We start from the raw sequence: 17228 nt of genomic DNA on the forward strand, positions 1-17228 counted from the left end.
ACCCTGTGAGAGTTAGAATTTATAAACTGAACCTGTCCACCCACCGACTGCCTGGAGAAGCAGTAAGAGCACCCCAGAGGCTGAGCTGCAGGCAGAGGGGATCATTCCAACAGAAGAGTGAGCAGCCTGTCACTGAGGGTTTTGTTATGCTTTTAATTAACATTGGAAACACATAAGGCATATGGTAACATTAGACAGAGGAGCATTACACATTATAGTCATGTAAACAGCATTGGCACATTTGCTTTCTGTCCAACTTGGTTACACGCACAAAGCAGAATATATTTTTTAAACAAAGGCTTTCCATGTGTCTGGAGGATGAGTATCACTCGTATCACGTATCAGCAAATCAACACAACTCAGACAGTACAGACCAGACCGTATGTTGCAAGAGGCTCAGAGTCTAACGCATTTCACATCACGCTCATGTACTTGCCCCTCACGCTTTGCCATCACCAGGGCTTAGCACGCTGGAGACCTCATTAGGCAACAAGAGTGGTTTTATACCTATGATAGCAGCTGTAAGTGGGCCAGGATCCTGCACCAGTTAAAACCCGAGGCCCACAGTGCTTCTCACGTCTCCCTGGTCGATGAACTCTGGTTTAACACAGGTGTCCGAAATGCAATGTACAGCTGAACTCCTTCCCCACCTCGAGGTACATGGCAGAGGTCGTGCTCCTCTGCGCAAGCTGGGGCTGCTTCTGCTCCCTTCCCCTTCTGCAGTTCCTTAGCACGCAACACAAGTGAACTCGAGAGAAACCAGAGTGAAAAACGTGACAAAAGCTGCCTGGTGATAGCAAAGGAGTCGCATCTTGTCCAGGCCCCGTCGTACCAGCCTGGGAAGGCGACTGCAGGAGTGACAGGAGCGGCCCTGGCCCAGGCACCCCATGCCGAGCAGCCCCCGGCAACGGGCAGGGCCGGGGCCGCCTCACGCTTCCCCCTTGGACTCTGCACAGCCCAACCTTTGGGTCAGACAATCACTAAAATAAACATTAAATTGCACTCTGAGAGCTGGAACAGCACAGGCAATTGAAGCACAGGAACCTCCCACTTCCCCAATAGCAGGACTTCACCCTAAACAGTTAAGCAACATTGAGTGGAATGATTTTTATCCCGGGGTTTTTGTTTGTTCTCTGCTTTGGTCCTTAGTATACAAACGTGCTGGTTAACTTTATTGAATTAAGACACTTGGAAGTTGTTTTACATTGGTTCTATACTTATTGGCCCATGAAATGTTTGTCCATTAAAAAAATAATAGTACAACAAAACCAGAAAACAACCAACCACAATCGCCCAGAGCAGAGCACTGATCAGCGAGGCAGTGGAGAGCAAAGTTATGTTTAATCTTGGTCTTTCTGTAGAAAACATTGTTGCTACCAAGGAAGATAAACCAGTCAGTGCTAAACTCTAACAGATAGTCACTGCTCAGCGCTCCTGCCCTGATCAGGGCTTCAGGAAGTTGTAGGTAGATACGTGAGCAGCTTCCCGAAGAGAGTCAGGAGCTGGGATTGTTCCCCGAGAGCCAAGGGGGGGGCAGCAGATAAAGCCTCACTCGAGGACTAGCCAGAGCCCAACAGCTGCCCTGGGGGAGACCAGGGCTCTGCCACGTCTCCTCCAGACCAGGGGGCCCTGGAGAGGCTGCAGTGAGGGACAGGGAGCGTCTCCTTCACAGCGAGTCAACTACATCAGCGGCGTTCACAGAACAGAGCTAGCAGGAGGCAGAACAGGTTTTTGGCAATACTTTGAAAGGCCAGAATGGAAAAGGCTCCAGTGACTTCCTAGTCCTCACAGGCATGTAGAAGAAGGCACTGAGATAGTGTTTTCCGTGGTGTGGCGCAGGGCAGCACGTCGGGGTGTCCTGCGGGAAGCTGCGGGACTCCCGCTCTCCTCCCCCGCGCTGCACCGCGAGGGACCGACCGCGGGAGCCCGGGAGCCAAGGCCCGAGTAAGGCACTGAGCACGCGCTTGGCCGAGGAAAGCAAGGAGGGGATGTTACTGTGAAACACAATTTGATAGTGTTCCCCTTCACAAGTGTGCAGAGACTGAAGATGTGCAGGGCCATGTGCCGTTGAGCACGCTGCTCTTTCATCAAGGTGAAGACCAGTTTCTTGGAGGAACGGGTCCAGACTTCCCATTTCAGCAATTTACAGTCCTTCTGTTGTCAGACCTGGTAAAGCAGCATTAGACACGGTTGGATTTAATCTAAATTAGCACGACAGGGCAGGTTGAAAGGAGAGGCAGCAAGATTTTGGATTCAGAAAGGTTCAAAGTTGTGCTTGTGAGTTTCATCAGACCATGTTTATGAAGTTCACGTATCAAGTGCGAGAGATGGACTGACAAGGATCTGACAGGGCTCCAGCCCTCCTCGGAGGTCGCAGGGAAGGGGGTTGTTTTGGTGCTTAAAGGTAGCCAGGACAAGTGCCGGAGAGGCTGTGCCTACGCATTGCTAAAAGGCGGCAGGACTGGGGACTGAGCCCAAGCACAAGCTGCACCGACAGACAGGGCCCTGCTGGAGGCTGGAGCTGGCAGGGGAAGGGCCACACTCTGCACCAGCACAGGTACCCCCAGCCCCGCGCTCGGCTGCTCGGAGCAGAGGGGCCTCGCACCCTTCCCTCCCCAGGGTGGGTTCAGCAGCACTCCTGGCAGCAAGGTGTTGCTCCTGGAGCCCGAGCTCTTCCATAACGGGCGGCTCTTCTTGGCACCCTCTCGTTTACCTTTTCAAATCCAAAAATGAAGCTTAAAAGCCCGCAGCACCTACAGTCCGTGACAAAGCCTAAAGCAAGCACAAACAGCACCACAGTCGCTCAGGGCTGAAAACAGGGTCCAGCAGGAAGTGGGGGCACCACCCAGGATGTTAAGTGCTCACAGAACTAGGCTTGGGTCTCTGGCACAGCCACATTTCCAGATGCATGGAAGAAAAGAGGAAGAGAAACCGAGTTCTGGTCTGGGAGGAGCACCCCAGGCAGCTCCTAAACCCTCGGTGCTGGAAGAGAGCCCAAGGTCCCAAGACTTGCAGTGTCAGGGGAAGAAGAGTCAAGCCCTACGGCAGCACTGAACCAGGAGGCGAGAGCTGGTTTGAGTGGATACCTGACGAGCTAGCTAGAAGAGAATGGAACGCACAATTTAAACTGCTCAAGATGCCCGGGCCGAGGGGCTCGACAGAGAGCTGGGCAGTTCACCGCCTCCACCAGTGTGGTGGCGATGGCGTTACCGAGCGGCGTGCCACAGAAGCAGGCTCACAGGACTGCTTCTTGCAAGATGCTTCCCAAACTGCAACACCTCCCCAGCGCACAGGGCACAGCACAAAGCGAGCAGTAACAGGGGCTTATTTTGTTCCCATCTTGCTGGAGTCCAATTCAACACTGCAGCCCTTGGAAATACAAACACGAGGGTGAAGTTTAGCCTTAACAATACCAGCTTGGAGCCCAACATTAATAGAGCACAGAGCCAACATCAATTGTTCCAGTCGTTTGAGACACAGTTGAGTCCTTACGGTCTCTAAAAATCAGACACAGTTTAGATCTCCCTACACAGTTTGGAATCAGAAAATGGACAAGATCAAGTTACCCAACTGAAACTTTTCTTCTGTATTCAGTCACAGCCCAGCCCAGCCTGTCAGGTTATTTGCCGGCTGCACAGAGAAGTGACTGCAAATTAAGTGCAATATGCCATAGACTCCAAAATGCCAGGATGGTTATTTACAAGGCAAAGACAACATGACCTGTTACTATCTGACTGGTGTTAGAGGCCAAAGAAAGCAGAGGTGAGGGCGCGGGGTGCTTAGTGTGAGCAGAAGTGTAGCCCGCACTAGAATTAAACTAGGCCAGCTGAGCTTCTCCTCTGGCTGTTGAGGAAACATCCTAAGTTTGGCTCATTCTCCTGCTGAATGAGCTTCTCAAAGGTGACAGCACAAACGCTTCAGCAGGGCTCACTGTCTGTGGAGATACTGGGCAGCTGATACAGGATGTCACATCTCGACTTTACAGTGACAGGCTACGCAGTTGTTAACCACCAGCTGCCTGGGAGCTTCAGCTGCGCTGCCAGAGAAAAATAAGGTTAGTTTGGAAACTCGGTAGAGAAACAAGTGATTAGAAAGGCATACAAAATAAACAGGCTTCAAAACAGAGAGCTAGGGCAGGAGGCATATCTGGCAAAGGGTCAGTCACAATGACAGCATGCAAACCTCATCTGAACTTTAACCACGATGTTCTTGCACTGGTGAAGATGGAAGCTACTGATCTGTCCATTTCCAGGTCCCAAAGAGATCAGGGAGTTAAACCATGAATTCACAATCTGCACACATATCTTCTTCTTAGTTCTCTTCTTTTTTGGATTCTTCCTTGGGTGCCTCAGGAACCAGGATGACCTTTCCAACATTCTTCTTCTCTTGCATCTGCTTCATGGCATCTGCCACCTGGAAGCAACAGGAGTCTGGTGAGACCCACACCCCCAGGCAGCACAGTCCTGCCCCTCCCGGACCCCTCGCTCCCCCCAGACTAGTCCAAGGGCCACCCAGGAGGCAGCTTTCCTGCAGTCCAAGCAAGTGCCAAGCATTCTGGTGCCTCTGCACAGACACATTTTGGACAGAGCTGGGCAGCTACCCCGGCCTGCCCCGGGAAACTGTCCTCAAGAATTCACAGAGACCAACCGTCCCGTACGCAGGGACGCTCTGCTGTGCAAACTGTGGAGGAGCGAAGCGTGTGTCACCACAGCTTCCTTTCCAAACAGGGGAGCACTGCAGAAACCCAGCCACAGCTGGGACAACGCTTCTACTATCTACATGACCCCAGAACAACACATGTCCAGATTTTTATTATTATTTTTAAGCAAACCAGCACCTGAGCCAGGCCTGGAATCAACAGTTTTCCTTAAGCATTTGCATCGTCCTAGTTCTCAGGTACTAACACCAAGGGATCGTTACAAAGTCCTTTGCTCCCCAAGTCCTACCCCAGCAAAGGATTCCCAAGGAAAGAACCTGACTCTGCCTGGACACACAGAAGCAACAACACTGAGCACAGCAGAGCTGCTCCCTTCCAACATCCTCATTCTGCTTCACTGCCTGGGCTCTCTCTCTCCTGGAAGGGCAGCAGCAACCTTCCCAGCTGTCTGGTTAGTCACAGGGTGCAGACTCGGGGCAGTCACCCGTCCATAACCAGCCCCTCCATGGGCTGCTGCTGCCCACAGAGCACAGCCGAGCACCTGCCCTGTTCCACAGGGACGCTGTCTGGCATCACCAGCTCTGTGTACTGGAGCAGAAGAACCCAGCCACTTTACTCCTCCTTAATATCTTAAAAGAAAAAAGGCAAAGGCACTGAATGCCTCCAAACAGATGGTTATTAAACATTCGCAACAGCTCAGCCCCCATTAACAAGGTGCTCACACTGAGCCAGAGCTGGCTGTGAAGAAAACAATTGCCCAGTAATTTCCGAGTGCTGCCAGCCTCTATGTTAGCTCAGACTCACCTGATCAAAGGGCCACACAGAGTCTATTTTGGGCTTGATCTTGCCTTGACTGTACAGGTTAACCAGCTTGGCTACAACACCTCCAACAAGCTCAAATTCTTCATCCATGTATCCAAGGTGGTAGCCACACACAGCCTTGTTATGGTGTAGGAGCTGCAAGGCATTGATGCTGAACTGGTTCCACCAGGTTTTAGCCATAGCCATGAGGTTCTTCTTCTGCCCAGTGAGCAGGTTGGCTACCCCTAAAAGGAAAGCAAGCCACAGATGAGCTGGAATCAACACAACAGGAGAGGCAGTGGGCGTCCCACGTAACAGCTCAGACAACACGCAGGGTAACAGCCGCTCACAGTGACCGAGCACAGAGGTGGGAACTGGACCACATCAGGATCTGCCCAGTCGACCTTCAATGGAAACAGGTACCTGCCTTGGCCTCAAGATACGCAGAATTTGGATTATCACACCCATATACTGCAAAAAATGGAACAACTCCTCTCTCAGGAGGGCAGCAGCATCGCAGCTAGACTGGAGCGCTGGCAAGGACGAGAGGGTTCCAGGTCCCGCCCAGCCAGGCCGGCAGGACAGCACTGCCCTTCCCCTAGAGCCTCTGCAGCAGAGCCCCACTCTGCTCTGCCACAGCGGGACAGCAGCAGCAGCACACTGGTGCAAGGATCTGGAATCCCACTGGGGGCTGTGTGAGGGCTTTGTCTACGGGACAAAATCACAGTGTTTCAGGGCTGGGGAATGAAGAGATAAGTATTCAGTAGCCTCAAACCTCATCACCCACACATCCTCTAGAAGAAAAGCAAGGCTCTATTAGTGCTGTGCATTAAGTCAGCCTGGACAAAGCAGCTGTGCCAGCGTTCCTCTGTGAGGACATTCCAGCTTCCCCTGCAGGCACCAGCTCATACTCGGAGAGAGATCTTGCGGTGGGAAGGAAAAGCCTTGGAGCCCGTGACCAGAGCTCCTGGGACAAGGCACAGATCTCACTCCCCTCAGTGCCTCACCCAGGCAAAGCATCCCACAGACCTTCATGAAGTAGCAGAACTGCAACACAAGCAGCGACCAGCGACACAGCGATGCTCCCTCGCGCGGAGCATTCCCGTGTGGATCCACGCCCGCCCCGCCGTCACACGGTCCCTCCTGCGCAGGAGCTGGGCACACTGCTCACACTTACCATACGTGATGAGTTTGCCCATTGGCTTCAACAGGTTAAACGCTTTGGACGTATCAGATCCTCCCAGCGGGTCCAGGACAATGTCAACACCTAGAGGGAATTGAAAGGAACTAGAAGTTTCTTTGCACCCGAAAGAAACACAGGACAGCTCTAGAAGTCCCCCACCACACGGTACCTTTGGGAGAGATTTTCCGGACCTCCTCTGCGTAATCCATCGTTCTGTAGTCAATGGGGTGAGCGACCCCACTCTCCTTGAGTGAATCATGCTTGGAGGCAGATGCTGTGCCAAAAATGGTGACATTCTCTACGGTCTTGCACAGCTGAATGGCAGCAGTTCCCACACCACCTGAAAGCCAGCAGTGAGAAAGACTTGGAAGCAAACAGCCCCAGCAGTCAGAAAACCCCTGGTTAGGTAAATTATCCCTGCCTGTGCCAGTCGCACAGCGCCGGGAGGGTCTGGAATAAAGGCTCTGCCTGGGGCAGGTGATGCCTGTGACACGCTGGGGGAGACCAAGCCCAGCTGCTGGGAAATGGGTTCAGCGTTCGCCAGCGCCCGGGTCCGCGCGAGGCCTGCATCGCTGGCAGGCCACGTCTGGTCAGCCCAGCCCCGCTCTGCTTCCTCGGCTGCGCCACCCACTCGGAAGCTGGATGTCGAGACCAGGAGTCTCAGCACAGGCTGGCCAGAATTATTTACCTGCAGCCATGTGGATGAGGACACTCTGGTTGGGTCTCAGGTTTCCAAAGTCAAACAGGATCATGTAGGCAGTGATGTAGTTGACGAGAAGAGCAGCCGCTTCCTCAAAGCTCATCCCCTCAGGCATCAGGAAAGTCTGACTGGCCGGCACATTCACCACCTCTTGCCAGAGCCCTGACCTCGCCAGGACCATGACCTTATCGCCAACCTAAAATCAAACCGAGGACAAGGCGCTCTGACACAAGCTGCAGGCTAGCAGAAGTCGTGACACCCCCGCCCTCGTACGCCAGAGCCAGGTGTGCGCTGTGCTCCGCAGGGACCGCGGCGCCCCTGGGCTCGGGTGGGCGCCCGTGGCCTGTGCCCAGCGCATCGGGCAAACTGCTCCACAGAGCCTTTCGTCACAGGCCTGGCCCACGCCAGGAGCCTCGGAGGGACCCGACTGCCAGCTGCCCCCGCAACTGCCCAGACCAACAGACCCCCGGCGAGGCCGGAGGGATGGGGGCCATGTCCTGCCGTGCCTGCCCAGGCTGGGAGCAGGAGCCTGAACAGCATGAAGCATTACTGCTGCCCCTTGTAGGGATCATTCTGCCAACAGGCGGGAGGCTTGGGGCAGGGCTTAACCGGATCAACCCTGGAAAAAGCACATCCAGCCTTAGGAAAACATCCCAGGTCTACGCCTCAGGCCTGGAGTCTGAGGCATCCCCCAAAATCTGCTCTTATTCCACTGGGCAAGAAACATCTGCTCGCTGCGCAACGGGAGGGAGACGGCAAAGCGCGAAGCAGTTGTATCAGCAGCAGAGAAGGGGCAGAGCCAAGGCCCCTCTGCTCTCGTCTGTGGGTTTGGCATTTACACTTGAATAAACCAAGATGTTCTCCTGGAGGGGGGGGAATCATCTCTGACACACGGGGGTTTTTTGAGACGCTTTGTTTTGCTAGCTGTGCACCCAAGAATCATCTTAGAGCACCGTAACTGCAACAGCCCTAAAACCTAAAGGTCTGGGATACGCAGAGCCAACTCCTCTGTCGCCCAAGTCGCCAGAAATGCAGCAGCACAAACCCAGCGAACCTACCCGTGCCCCCCTTGCCACCCCCGGACGGCTCCGGACGTTCTGCGGAGCCGCTGCCCCCCGCTCGCGAGGCCGAGGGGTCGGGGTGTTCAGAAACAGCCCCGACACCCCCCAGCGCCCGCCTCGAACGGGCGGGTTTTGTAGGTTCAACCCACCCGGCGGCCCCGAGGGACGCGGCCGCTCCCAGCTCTCCCCCACCACGGACCCGGCGGCCGCGGCCCTCGGGGGGGCGGCGGGGACGGGCCGGACACGTCCTGCCCACGCGGTCCCTTTGTCAGGGGCTTTGTCTGGGGCCCGGCGGGCGGCCCCGGGCAGCGGGTCCCGGCCGAGGGACGGGGCAGCGGCGGCCGGCACCGGGCCCGACGGGCGGCGGGGGGGGGGGGAGGGGGGGGGGGGCCGGGCGGGGCCGCACCTGCTGGGCGGCGGGGCGGGGCCACCGCAGTGCGGCGGGGCCGGGCCGTACCGAGCCGTGCCCGGCCGTACCGAGCCGTGCCGGGCCGTGCCGTACCGTACCGGGCCGTGCCGCCCCTCACCTGCCGGTCGCGGACGCCGTCGCCGAGGGCGCGCACGGTGCCGGCGCACTCCATGCCGGGGCAGACGGGCGGCGGCGGCAGCCGGTCGTACAGGCCCTGCCGCGCCATCAGGTCGGCGAAGTTGAGCCCGCAGGCGCGGACGAGCACCGAGACCTCCCCGGGCCGGGGGCTGCCGCCGCGCCGCGCCTGCACCTTCACCTTCTCGTACCCGCCGAAGCCCGTCAGCACCAGCGCCCGGTGCTCGGGCGGCTCGGGGCCGGGGCCCTGCTCGGGGGCGGCGGCGGCCGGGGCCGGCTCGGCGGACATGGCGGAGCGGAGCGGCGGGAGCGGCTGCGGGCGCGGGGCGGTGGCGGGCGGGGAAAAGCCGGGGCGCGGCCGGGGGCGGGGAGGGGGCGGGACGGGGCGGTCCCGGTCGCGGTCCGGGCCCGGCGGCGGCCGCCCCTGCGCAGCCCGGGGCCCCGGGGGAGGCCCCGCCCCGGGGCCGCCCCCCCGGCAGCTCCGGGGCCGGTGCGGCGGGAGGAGGCGGCGGGGGGCCCGCACACCCCCCGCCGGGACGCGCGGAGCCGCGGCAGCCGGGGCGTTAACGAACGGACCCTCCCGGGGCCGCCGCCCCGGCCCGCACCTTCCGTCCCTGACTCCGCACCACCTTTCTCTCGTTTTTTTTATAAATGATTCCTTTCAGGCAAAGAAACTGCGCGCGTCCCTTCTGGAGACGCGCTCGAGGTGGCGGTTTTGCCGGAGCTCACCTCGCTGAGTTATTGCAGGTTATTGTGAGTAGCCGCTGCCCCTCGCAGGGAGCGTTAACGAACGTCTCTGCTGCTCGCAGGGGGCTGAGGCGCGGGCGGCTCACGGACACGAGGCAGGAGCAGAGCTCTAGTCCTGTGACTAAAATAAATAAATAAGGCGGAGTGCGCAGACAGATCGATGGATCCAGCCTCTCTTCCTGCTCTGAGGCGTCTGCCAGCAGACAGCAGCCCTGCCCTGCCCGGGAGTTCGCTCCTCGGCTCGTGTCCGCTCCCGCGTCACAACCGCCATCGAGGCTGCGGCTCTGGGCAACCCCCACCGCGCCTCGTCCCTGATAGCCCGCAGCCGCTGCAGGGTGACTGCTCAAGCACACAAAGCCCCTGAAAAGAAAAACATCCACCCCCCCAAAAGAAAGCAAAGACCACCCGAAGGACAATCAAAACAGGTACTGGGGGAGTTTCTGGGCCACCGCAGCGCTCTGAGCCCCCAGGCCAAGCCAAAGCGGCACAACGCCTGCCTCGGGCGGGCCGCGAGCGCTGCTGACAGCGATCGACGTCAGCTCTGGCCCGCGGCTCGGCAAACCCCGGCGCTTCCAGGGGCTCTCTTGGTGACCGCAGCCCCGCTCCTCACGCGCGGGCAGCCCGCAGGCCGAGGCCAGCGGAGCTGCACACGACCGTGGCCTTGTCCCGCGCTCCAGGCTGGGCCGGGCGGGCTGGGGCTGCTCAGGAAGCGGAGCACAAAGGCAGGAAAGCAGCCAGGAGGGCAGAGGCCTGGGGCGGGCTGCGCAGCATCTGGCTCTGCAGCGTGGCACGTTTCTGGGTGTTTGGACGGCTGCAGAGGGACGAGGAGGAGGCTCGTGTCCGGCTGCACGGCAGGACGCAGTCTGGCTTGGACAGTTACTTTACACCTTTGCTGTTGCTCAGCTCTGAGAAATAGAGATGTGCCTTCCTGATGGCTGGGCATCTCCCACGCCCAAAATTAGGAAGAAGCAGTCAAAGCATAATCCTCCATCTCCTAGTGCTCTTCTGAGGAGCTTTCCTAGCATTTGTCCTGTGAGTGATTTATCTTCACCGTTGTCAGGGCTCCTGTGGTGGATGAAATGTGATGGCTGGGAGGGAGCCCCTATAGACACCTGAGATAAGGGAATGACTCCCAAAGGCTCAGAAAGGGGGAGATGAAGGCACTGAGTTTTGGGAGTCAGATTCCTCTTCTGCTAGACTTCCCTGGCTGTATGCAGCTCTGAAGCAGATTAGGCAGGGGTACTTCTGTGTAGTGGCAGGTCTGTTTGATTGGGCAGGCTGCTCTCGCTGCCTTTGTCTCTTTTGTGCTCCTGAGTCAACCCTTCCTTACCAGCTCAGTTCAGTAACACTTTCCCTGCAAATCTTACTTTACCCAGTTCAGTTTGTGTTCTGCTGTGGTAGTTTTTCCACTGTGATTAAGCTGCAGGTTTCAGAGGGACAGTTCTGCCAGAGCGTGGGTGCGGGTGAAGCGCTGCCGTTTGCGGGGGGCAGGCGGGGAGGTGCCGCTGTGGGTGCTGGGGCCGGGCATTGGCAGATCTGCGATCCCCAGCACAGCAGAGTGGCTGGTGGCTGCTCCCGGGGATGGGACACTGGCGTGGGATAGCAAGGGCAAGCATTAGCCAGAGAAAACAACATGATTTCCCAGTGGAATTGGTGCTTACTCCACCAGCACATTTTTCAGCGAGCTTTCCAAATGTGAGCTCGCAGCAGCACGCTGGGGCCTTCTGAACAGCGCTGACTTGTGATTTACAGCCAGGGGTAGGCACAGGCCACCGAGGAAACTGTTCTGATTATCTCTCTCCCAGACACTCAGCTTTCCAACAGCCCTGCACCTCATCCTGAGCTCCCTGCCTGCTTTTTCACAGCCTCCAGCTGCTCCCTCTGAGCCCCTGCCAGGGCGTGAGGAGGATGTGCCCACAGCAGGAGCCCTGCCAGCACGCCCTGCCCGGCGCTTTGTTCCACCTCCCTTTATTTCCACACAGGGCTCTAACAGTCCCTCTGCTCTGCTCTCAAGGACGCCGGAACAATGAACAGGCAGGAGATAAGAAGGCCTGGCAGCGGTTTGCTGGTCAGCAGTCAGCTGCCTGTGGGAGCTCGGCCTTGGCCGCAGGGCTCACTCAGGATGTACCCCAGGAGGGCCAGGCCCACAGAAGCCTTCCCTCACCCTGCGAGGCTGCCTAAGACCCTGCTGGGGCCAGAGGCCGACTGCCCATCCTGGGACATCTCCACACCCGGCCGCAGGCGAAGCACGAAGCACTCGGAGCTGGTTTCCCGCTCCAGGCTCTGGAAGGGGCTGTGGGGCTGCAGTCGGACCCCACGGGGTGCCGGGGCCCACAGCGATGTTTTCGGGGCTGTTTATTTTGGCATCCTGGATCTACAGCAAGTGTTGACCTCGATCCATCTACCTGGGTTTGTTGGGAACTCAGAAGAAAGATGCCTCCTGCCTCTGTTCTGCCTCTTCCTCACCCGTGTCTGCAGAGCGTTGGGATGCGCGCAGAGGCAGACACAGACGAGATCTCCCAGCTGCATCACACGTATGAGGAATGCTGTGCCTCCTGGATGACACCGTGCCTGTATCACAGTAAATTGCATTTAGATTTGGCAGGTAGAGCAGCGGGTGGAAGAGATCTGACACAACCCCTCAGACGTACCTGCCACTCACAGCCACACTCCCCTACGCTGCTGTTTTGATCACAGAGACAATGGAGGCGATTGTCAAGCGGCAGCTGATGCTCAGCGAACGTCTCGGTTCACTCCTCATGGTGACAGCAGGCTGAAGAAACCCTCCCAGCACAGAGTATCATTCCCACAAAGAACACTGCCTTAGCTGGGCTGAGGATGCTCCCACGTCTTTCCCCACACAAACCCAAACTGCAGAGGCCACGGAAGCAGCACAGATGAGCGGCACGGCCGGTGCGAGGCCAGTTTCCAGGTGCGCAGAGAACAGGATCCCACCACGTCCTCCTCTGGAGGCAGGCACCTGCTTGACTGCGGGCCTTAGCGAAATCTGTGAAAGGGGAATCCTTCTCCTTAACTTCAACCTTCCACCGCAGCACTGATAATTTACTGACAATTATAGTCCCAGAATTACAGGCTTAGCACATCCACGTGCTGTGCACCCATTAGAAGTCAATTATTTGGTCAGCAAGTCTTACCTCATGGAAAACACACAAACATCCCTTCAGTGTGCTCCCCGTGGCTCTCGGGGCACTGGGTAACCGTACGACACGCGGGACGGGGTAGCACAGTGTGTGCGTTGCAGTGGGCGATGGTTTTCTCTGCACCACTGAAAATGCTGCTGCTGCTCAGGGCCACCGTTCCCGGCGAGTCCCTGCACCGACAGTGCCAGCGGCTCGTCCTTCCCCGGCTCGCCCCGGGCACATCAGCTGCTCTGCAGGGAAAAGTGAGCGGTGCTGAAACCCAGCGGGGCGCAGCAGCGGGGCAGCAGAGCCCAGGACCCTTCTGCAGCAGCCTCCGAGGGCAGCCCCATCCCTCAGACCGCAGCAGGCACCTTCCCGCGGCCCTGCTGGGTGCAGGGGAGGGACCCCACCGGGCCCAGGCACACGCAGCCCATAGGAAGCTGCCTCGCTGCCTTGGGCTGGCTTAAAGGGACTTTAAAAAGAAAACCGCTTTTCCCCAGTTTGTGTTTGTGATGTGCAATTCATGTCTGAAATTAAATGGAAAAGGAACTGGAGTTTTGAGGGTTCATTTCTGTTTGTTCCCTGCCCTCCCCATCTCTGCCACTCTCCACGTGATCAACAATTGCAAAACTGAAAATGTTTCATTTTGATGGGTGATTTCAAACATGAAGGTGGTGGGGATCACTCCTACTGCTAGAGAAACCATTTCCACCGAGCACTCTGCCAGGGAGCGTGGGGCTGGGCTCTCCCCATCACCCCACGGCCGGTGCTGGTGGCACGGGCAGCCCTGGCCAAGGGCGCCATGGGACCAACGCTGCGGGCTGCAGCGCCTGCACCTGGAGCAGGGCGCGGGGAGGCCAGCGCCGCGGTGGAAGCTGCATTTCGAGTAGCTGGATCTGGCGTGGGAGGGCACATGTGCGTCCCAAGGCACAGAATGAGAGAATCAGCCCCTTTCCTCCTCCCACCCTGACCCTCTTTGTGTGCCGTCAGCGCTGCAAGTCCCTGCCCCTCCAAGGAGCCTCGTGTGCCCCGCAGGACAGTGATCGCTCTGCAGCCAACCTGTGGAGTCCCCCGACCCCCACATGTCTGTCCAGCTGCTGCTGGGCCTGATGAATCCTAAGGAGAGGTGTCCTGAGAGAGGGGGGAAAAAGGGAGCTGCTCACCTCCAGAGGAGCGTTGCAGAGGCTCCAGATCACTTACTCGCTACAGAGAAATCCGCAGCAGTAATTGAGGTTTTGTGCCTCCTCAGCCTGTAACACCCATGCTCTGACTGCAGTCTTTCCAGCAGAAGCCTCGTCAGTTGAATGCCTCCTTGCTTTAATCCCTGAGATTGCTGAAGGATGCTGCTTTCATCTGATAACATTTATGGACTGTTATAATGAGCTTTGGCTTGCTGAGATAAATTGCTCACCCAGAGGTGCAAACTTCATTAATGCCAGCAGTGAGTCAGATCAGCGTTATTCTAGCACAGAATGTAAACAGACTGGACACATGAAAGAGGATTTGGCTGGAATTTTTTTCTCTTTCTTTTAACCTTCCTAATTGCTGTTGATTTGTATCTTTTTGCTGTGTGTGCTCAAACTCTACTGCTGCTCCACCTCTTCATCTTCTAGGGGAAACTATCAAATCACACACTATTGGGGACTAAATGATTTAACTGCTGAGTGTTAACAGTTAGCAATACTGTACAGTTTTGCCTAGCACGTTTCTAGCTCTTTCACATATTTGACAAGTCCAAAAAGATACTTAAGAGTAGGTCTGATGAGAAATTAAAGTGTGTCCCCTATTTCTGTCCCAGTTAGAGGCTTACCAGTGGAAGCAAGACGTTGCAGACTGAGACAAATGGCACAGAAAAGATAGGTACCAAGTTAACAACGCGTGCACCAATCCAGAGAAAGTGTCACTGCGTAATGTGATGGGCATGAGCTCTGTCTGTGTCCTCAGGGGTGACACTCAGGCACCTCTCATTAGGTACGTGCCTGCATCTTGCAGGGGTCACGGCCATACAACAGAGCACAGGAGATTCCTCCCTCATTACATTCATCTGCTTCGTCACGTCTAAAATTAGGTCCAGAGCTGTGACTGGCTGTGGAGGACCAGGCTTTGAGGCTCTGTGCAGGCACAAGAACAAGTCATCACAGGGTCCAGGTTTCAGGCTCTGGGTTCTTTGGTAAAGCTTGGTTTCTCCCGGTACGGGTCCTGAGGATGTCTTCTAGTTTCTTTGTATGGGAAATAAGACCAATATAACACGGTAAAGTTAATTCATAATAGCAATTAAAATCCCTGAGAGCATGGATCAGCAAGGGAGGATCTAGCCCCTGGAGAAGCATTTTCAGGAGCAAATGTGTGGGAGCCATCTGTTGCCTCACATACGTGGTGATAGTCACAGCATGTCTCTCTCTGCATCCTATTCTGAGAATTTACACCGTGACTGTAGGTTGCCTCACATATTTCGCAAGTGCTGCCTGCCAAAAGGTGCATTGCACCAAATGGGACACAGGGCTCAGCAGTGACAGTGCCCCAAGTGGCTCTGAGCAAAAGGTGCTCTCGGCTGCTCTTCGCCCCCCGGGGGAAGTCGAACGCGGCTGGCGGGTTTGCAGAGGTCTTGAGTATTCACTACAGAAGGTTCCTGCCTCCTCTGAAGCAGGGTCACAATAATCTGTTGGTTGGGAGCAAAAAACTAATTCCTACTACGAAATACAGTGAAGAGCTTTCAGAAGCAAGGGTGTTGGCCGGGGGAACAGCTCGCTCCAGGTGACACCCGTGGCCACCCAGCACTCCTTTACCTGCAGCTGCAAGCACAATGAGCTTTGCTGTCCGTTCCTCCACATAAAAGCTGAGCAACATGCACATATATAAGAAGGCCAAAAAAACCCTACAGGGCTTACAAAACATGACACAGTGCTGCACAAGCTCCTTTCCTTGGGGAGGATGGAAGGAAACAAGCATGTGACAGTTACTCATCACATCGCTTAAGGCAGGACTAGGAGGCACAGAGCTGCTGCAGCAACACACATGGCAGAGCTACAGGACGAGGAACTGACTGACAGCAGCTCCCTGGCCCGTGTAACGCGGGAGTCAGACCAGGTGAGGACCTGAGCGATGCTACGGTGGCCCCAGGACAGCCTCATCCCCTTGGCTGAGGTCTTACCTGGCATGTGGTAAGAGGAGGGGGGACCTGAATTCTCGTTTGACCAGCTGAATGTGCTGAGGACACACCTCCAGCCCCGCTCACCCTTGGCCCCTGCCCCGGGAGTGCACTCCACGCACGACACGGAGCTGTGTGGCCCACGACCACGCAGAGGAGCGCGGGCAGCCCAGCTCTCCTCAGCGCCAGACGAGGACGTCCCAGCCGGAGCTCAGCCGGCAGCCAGGCAGCGCTGGGAGCCCGGGCGCACCCGTACGGCGCCATGCCCTGCACCACGTCTCCGTTCCGTACTCACCCGGCTGTGCGCACAGCGCCGTTATTTATGTATGAAAAATGACTGCGATTTCAGCAAAAACAAACTGCCCCCTCAGTCCATTAATAAATCTGGTTTCACTGCCAAAACATTTTAATTTCCACTTCTTCAGACTTGCTTTGTCTTCATTGTCTCTATTTTTGCTGCATTTTGTGACAAACAGCTTGTCTCTGACAAATGAAAGTTTGCCGTTACGGTAAATCTCTCTGGAGTGTGGCCAGCAAAATATTAGCAGTAGAGGAGCCTTTCCTTTTTCGATAATTCTGCTAATTACAATCACTGCCTGTAATTTATAGATGCACAGCCTGTGCTCGGGGAGGAAGGGGAAGCAGAAATTGCTGCCCCCTTTGCAGAAGGCGGCCTGGACAAAAGTCTCCTGCCCTCGCTAGAGCAACGCAGCTGCGGACACCAGAGATGCGGGATTTTTCAAACGGGCGTAGAGCTGCCCAAAATACCGGGTGTGCCCCTTTCCGCCGAATTCCCCGGGGAACAGCCCCGCTCCTGCCGCAGAGCCAGGGCCGGGGGCACCTCCGGCGCGGGGAGGGGCAGCGCCGCGGGTCGTGGTCGCGGTCGCTGCGGCCGCTCCGGAGCGGAGCCCCGCACCCCCAGGCAGCGCGGCGCTGGGGGGGACCGGCCGGGTGCGGGCTCCGGCCACCCCGGGCCTCCGGGCCGGGCCCGCTCGCCGCGATGCGGTGGGAGGTGCCGGGGGGCGGGCGGGCGGTGTCCGCCCCCGCGGGGTCGCGGCCGTTCCCGGTCCCGGTCGAGGCCCCGCTCCGGTCCCCGCCCCGTCCCGGGGGGGGCCGCGACGAGCCGCGGCTGCCGCCGGGGGGACGCGCCGGGGGCGGGCGGTGGGGCGGTGGGGGGGGCGGCTCCCGGGGCCGCGGCCCAGCCCAGCGCCGGCTACGCCCCGCGCCTGGTTGGTGCCGTCGGGGCC

The 17228-nt window shown here is 57.4% G+C and overlaps 1 protein-coding gene across 2 annotated transcripts; it reads right to left on the minus strand.

Annotated features, from left to right (window-relative positions):
- Positions 1-133: 133 nt before the first annotated feature.
- Positions 134-9263, minus strand: VAT1 (vesicle amine transport 1). Of its 2 annotated transcripts, XR_012626328.1 has the most exons (7): positions 8930-9263; positions 7330-7537; positions 6811-6981; positions 6636-6725; positions 5462-5703; positions 4183-4413; positions 134-2166 (listed from the first exon to the last, which is right to left on the minus strand). XR_012626328.1 is itself a non-coding variant. In XM_074849898.1 (6 exons), the coding sequence occupies exons 1-6, from the start codon at positions 9233-9235 to the stop codon at positions 4312-4314; spliced, it is 1119 nt and encodes a 372-aa protein (XP_074705999.1). In that variant the 5' UTR covers positions 9236-9263; the 3' UTR covers positions 134-4311. The 2 variants fall into 2 exon arrangements, 1 of the variants encoding a protein (XP_074705999.1); XM_074849898.1 differs by having other exon boundaries at positions 134-4413.
- Positions 9264-17228: the final 7965 nt, after the last annotated feature.

Source organism: Strix aluco, chromosome 24 (assembly GCF_031877795.1).
Source record: "Strix aluco isolate bStrAlu1 chromosome 24, bStrAlu1.hap1, whole genome shotgun sequence".
Classification (NCBI taxonomy): domain Eukaryota; kingdom Metazoa; phylum Chordata; class Aves; order Strigiformes; family Strigidae; genus Strix; species Strix aluco.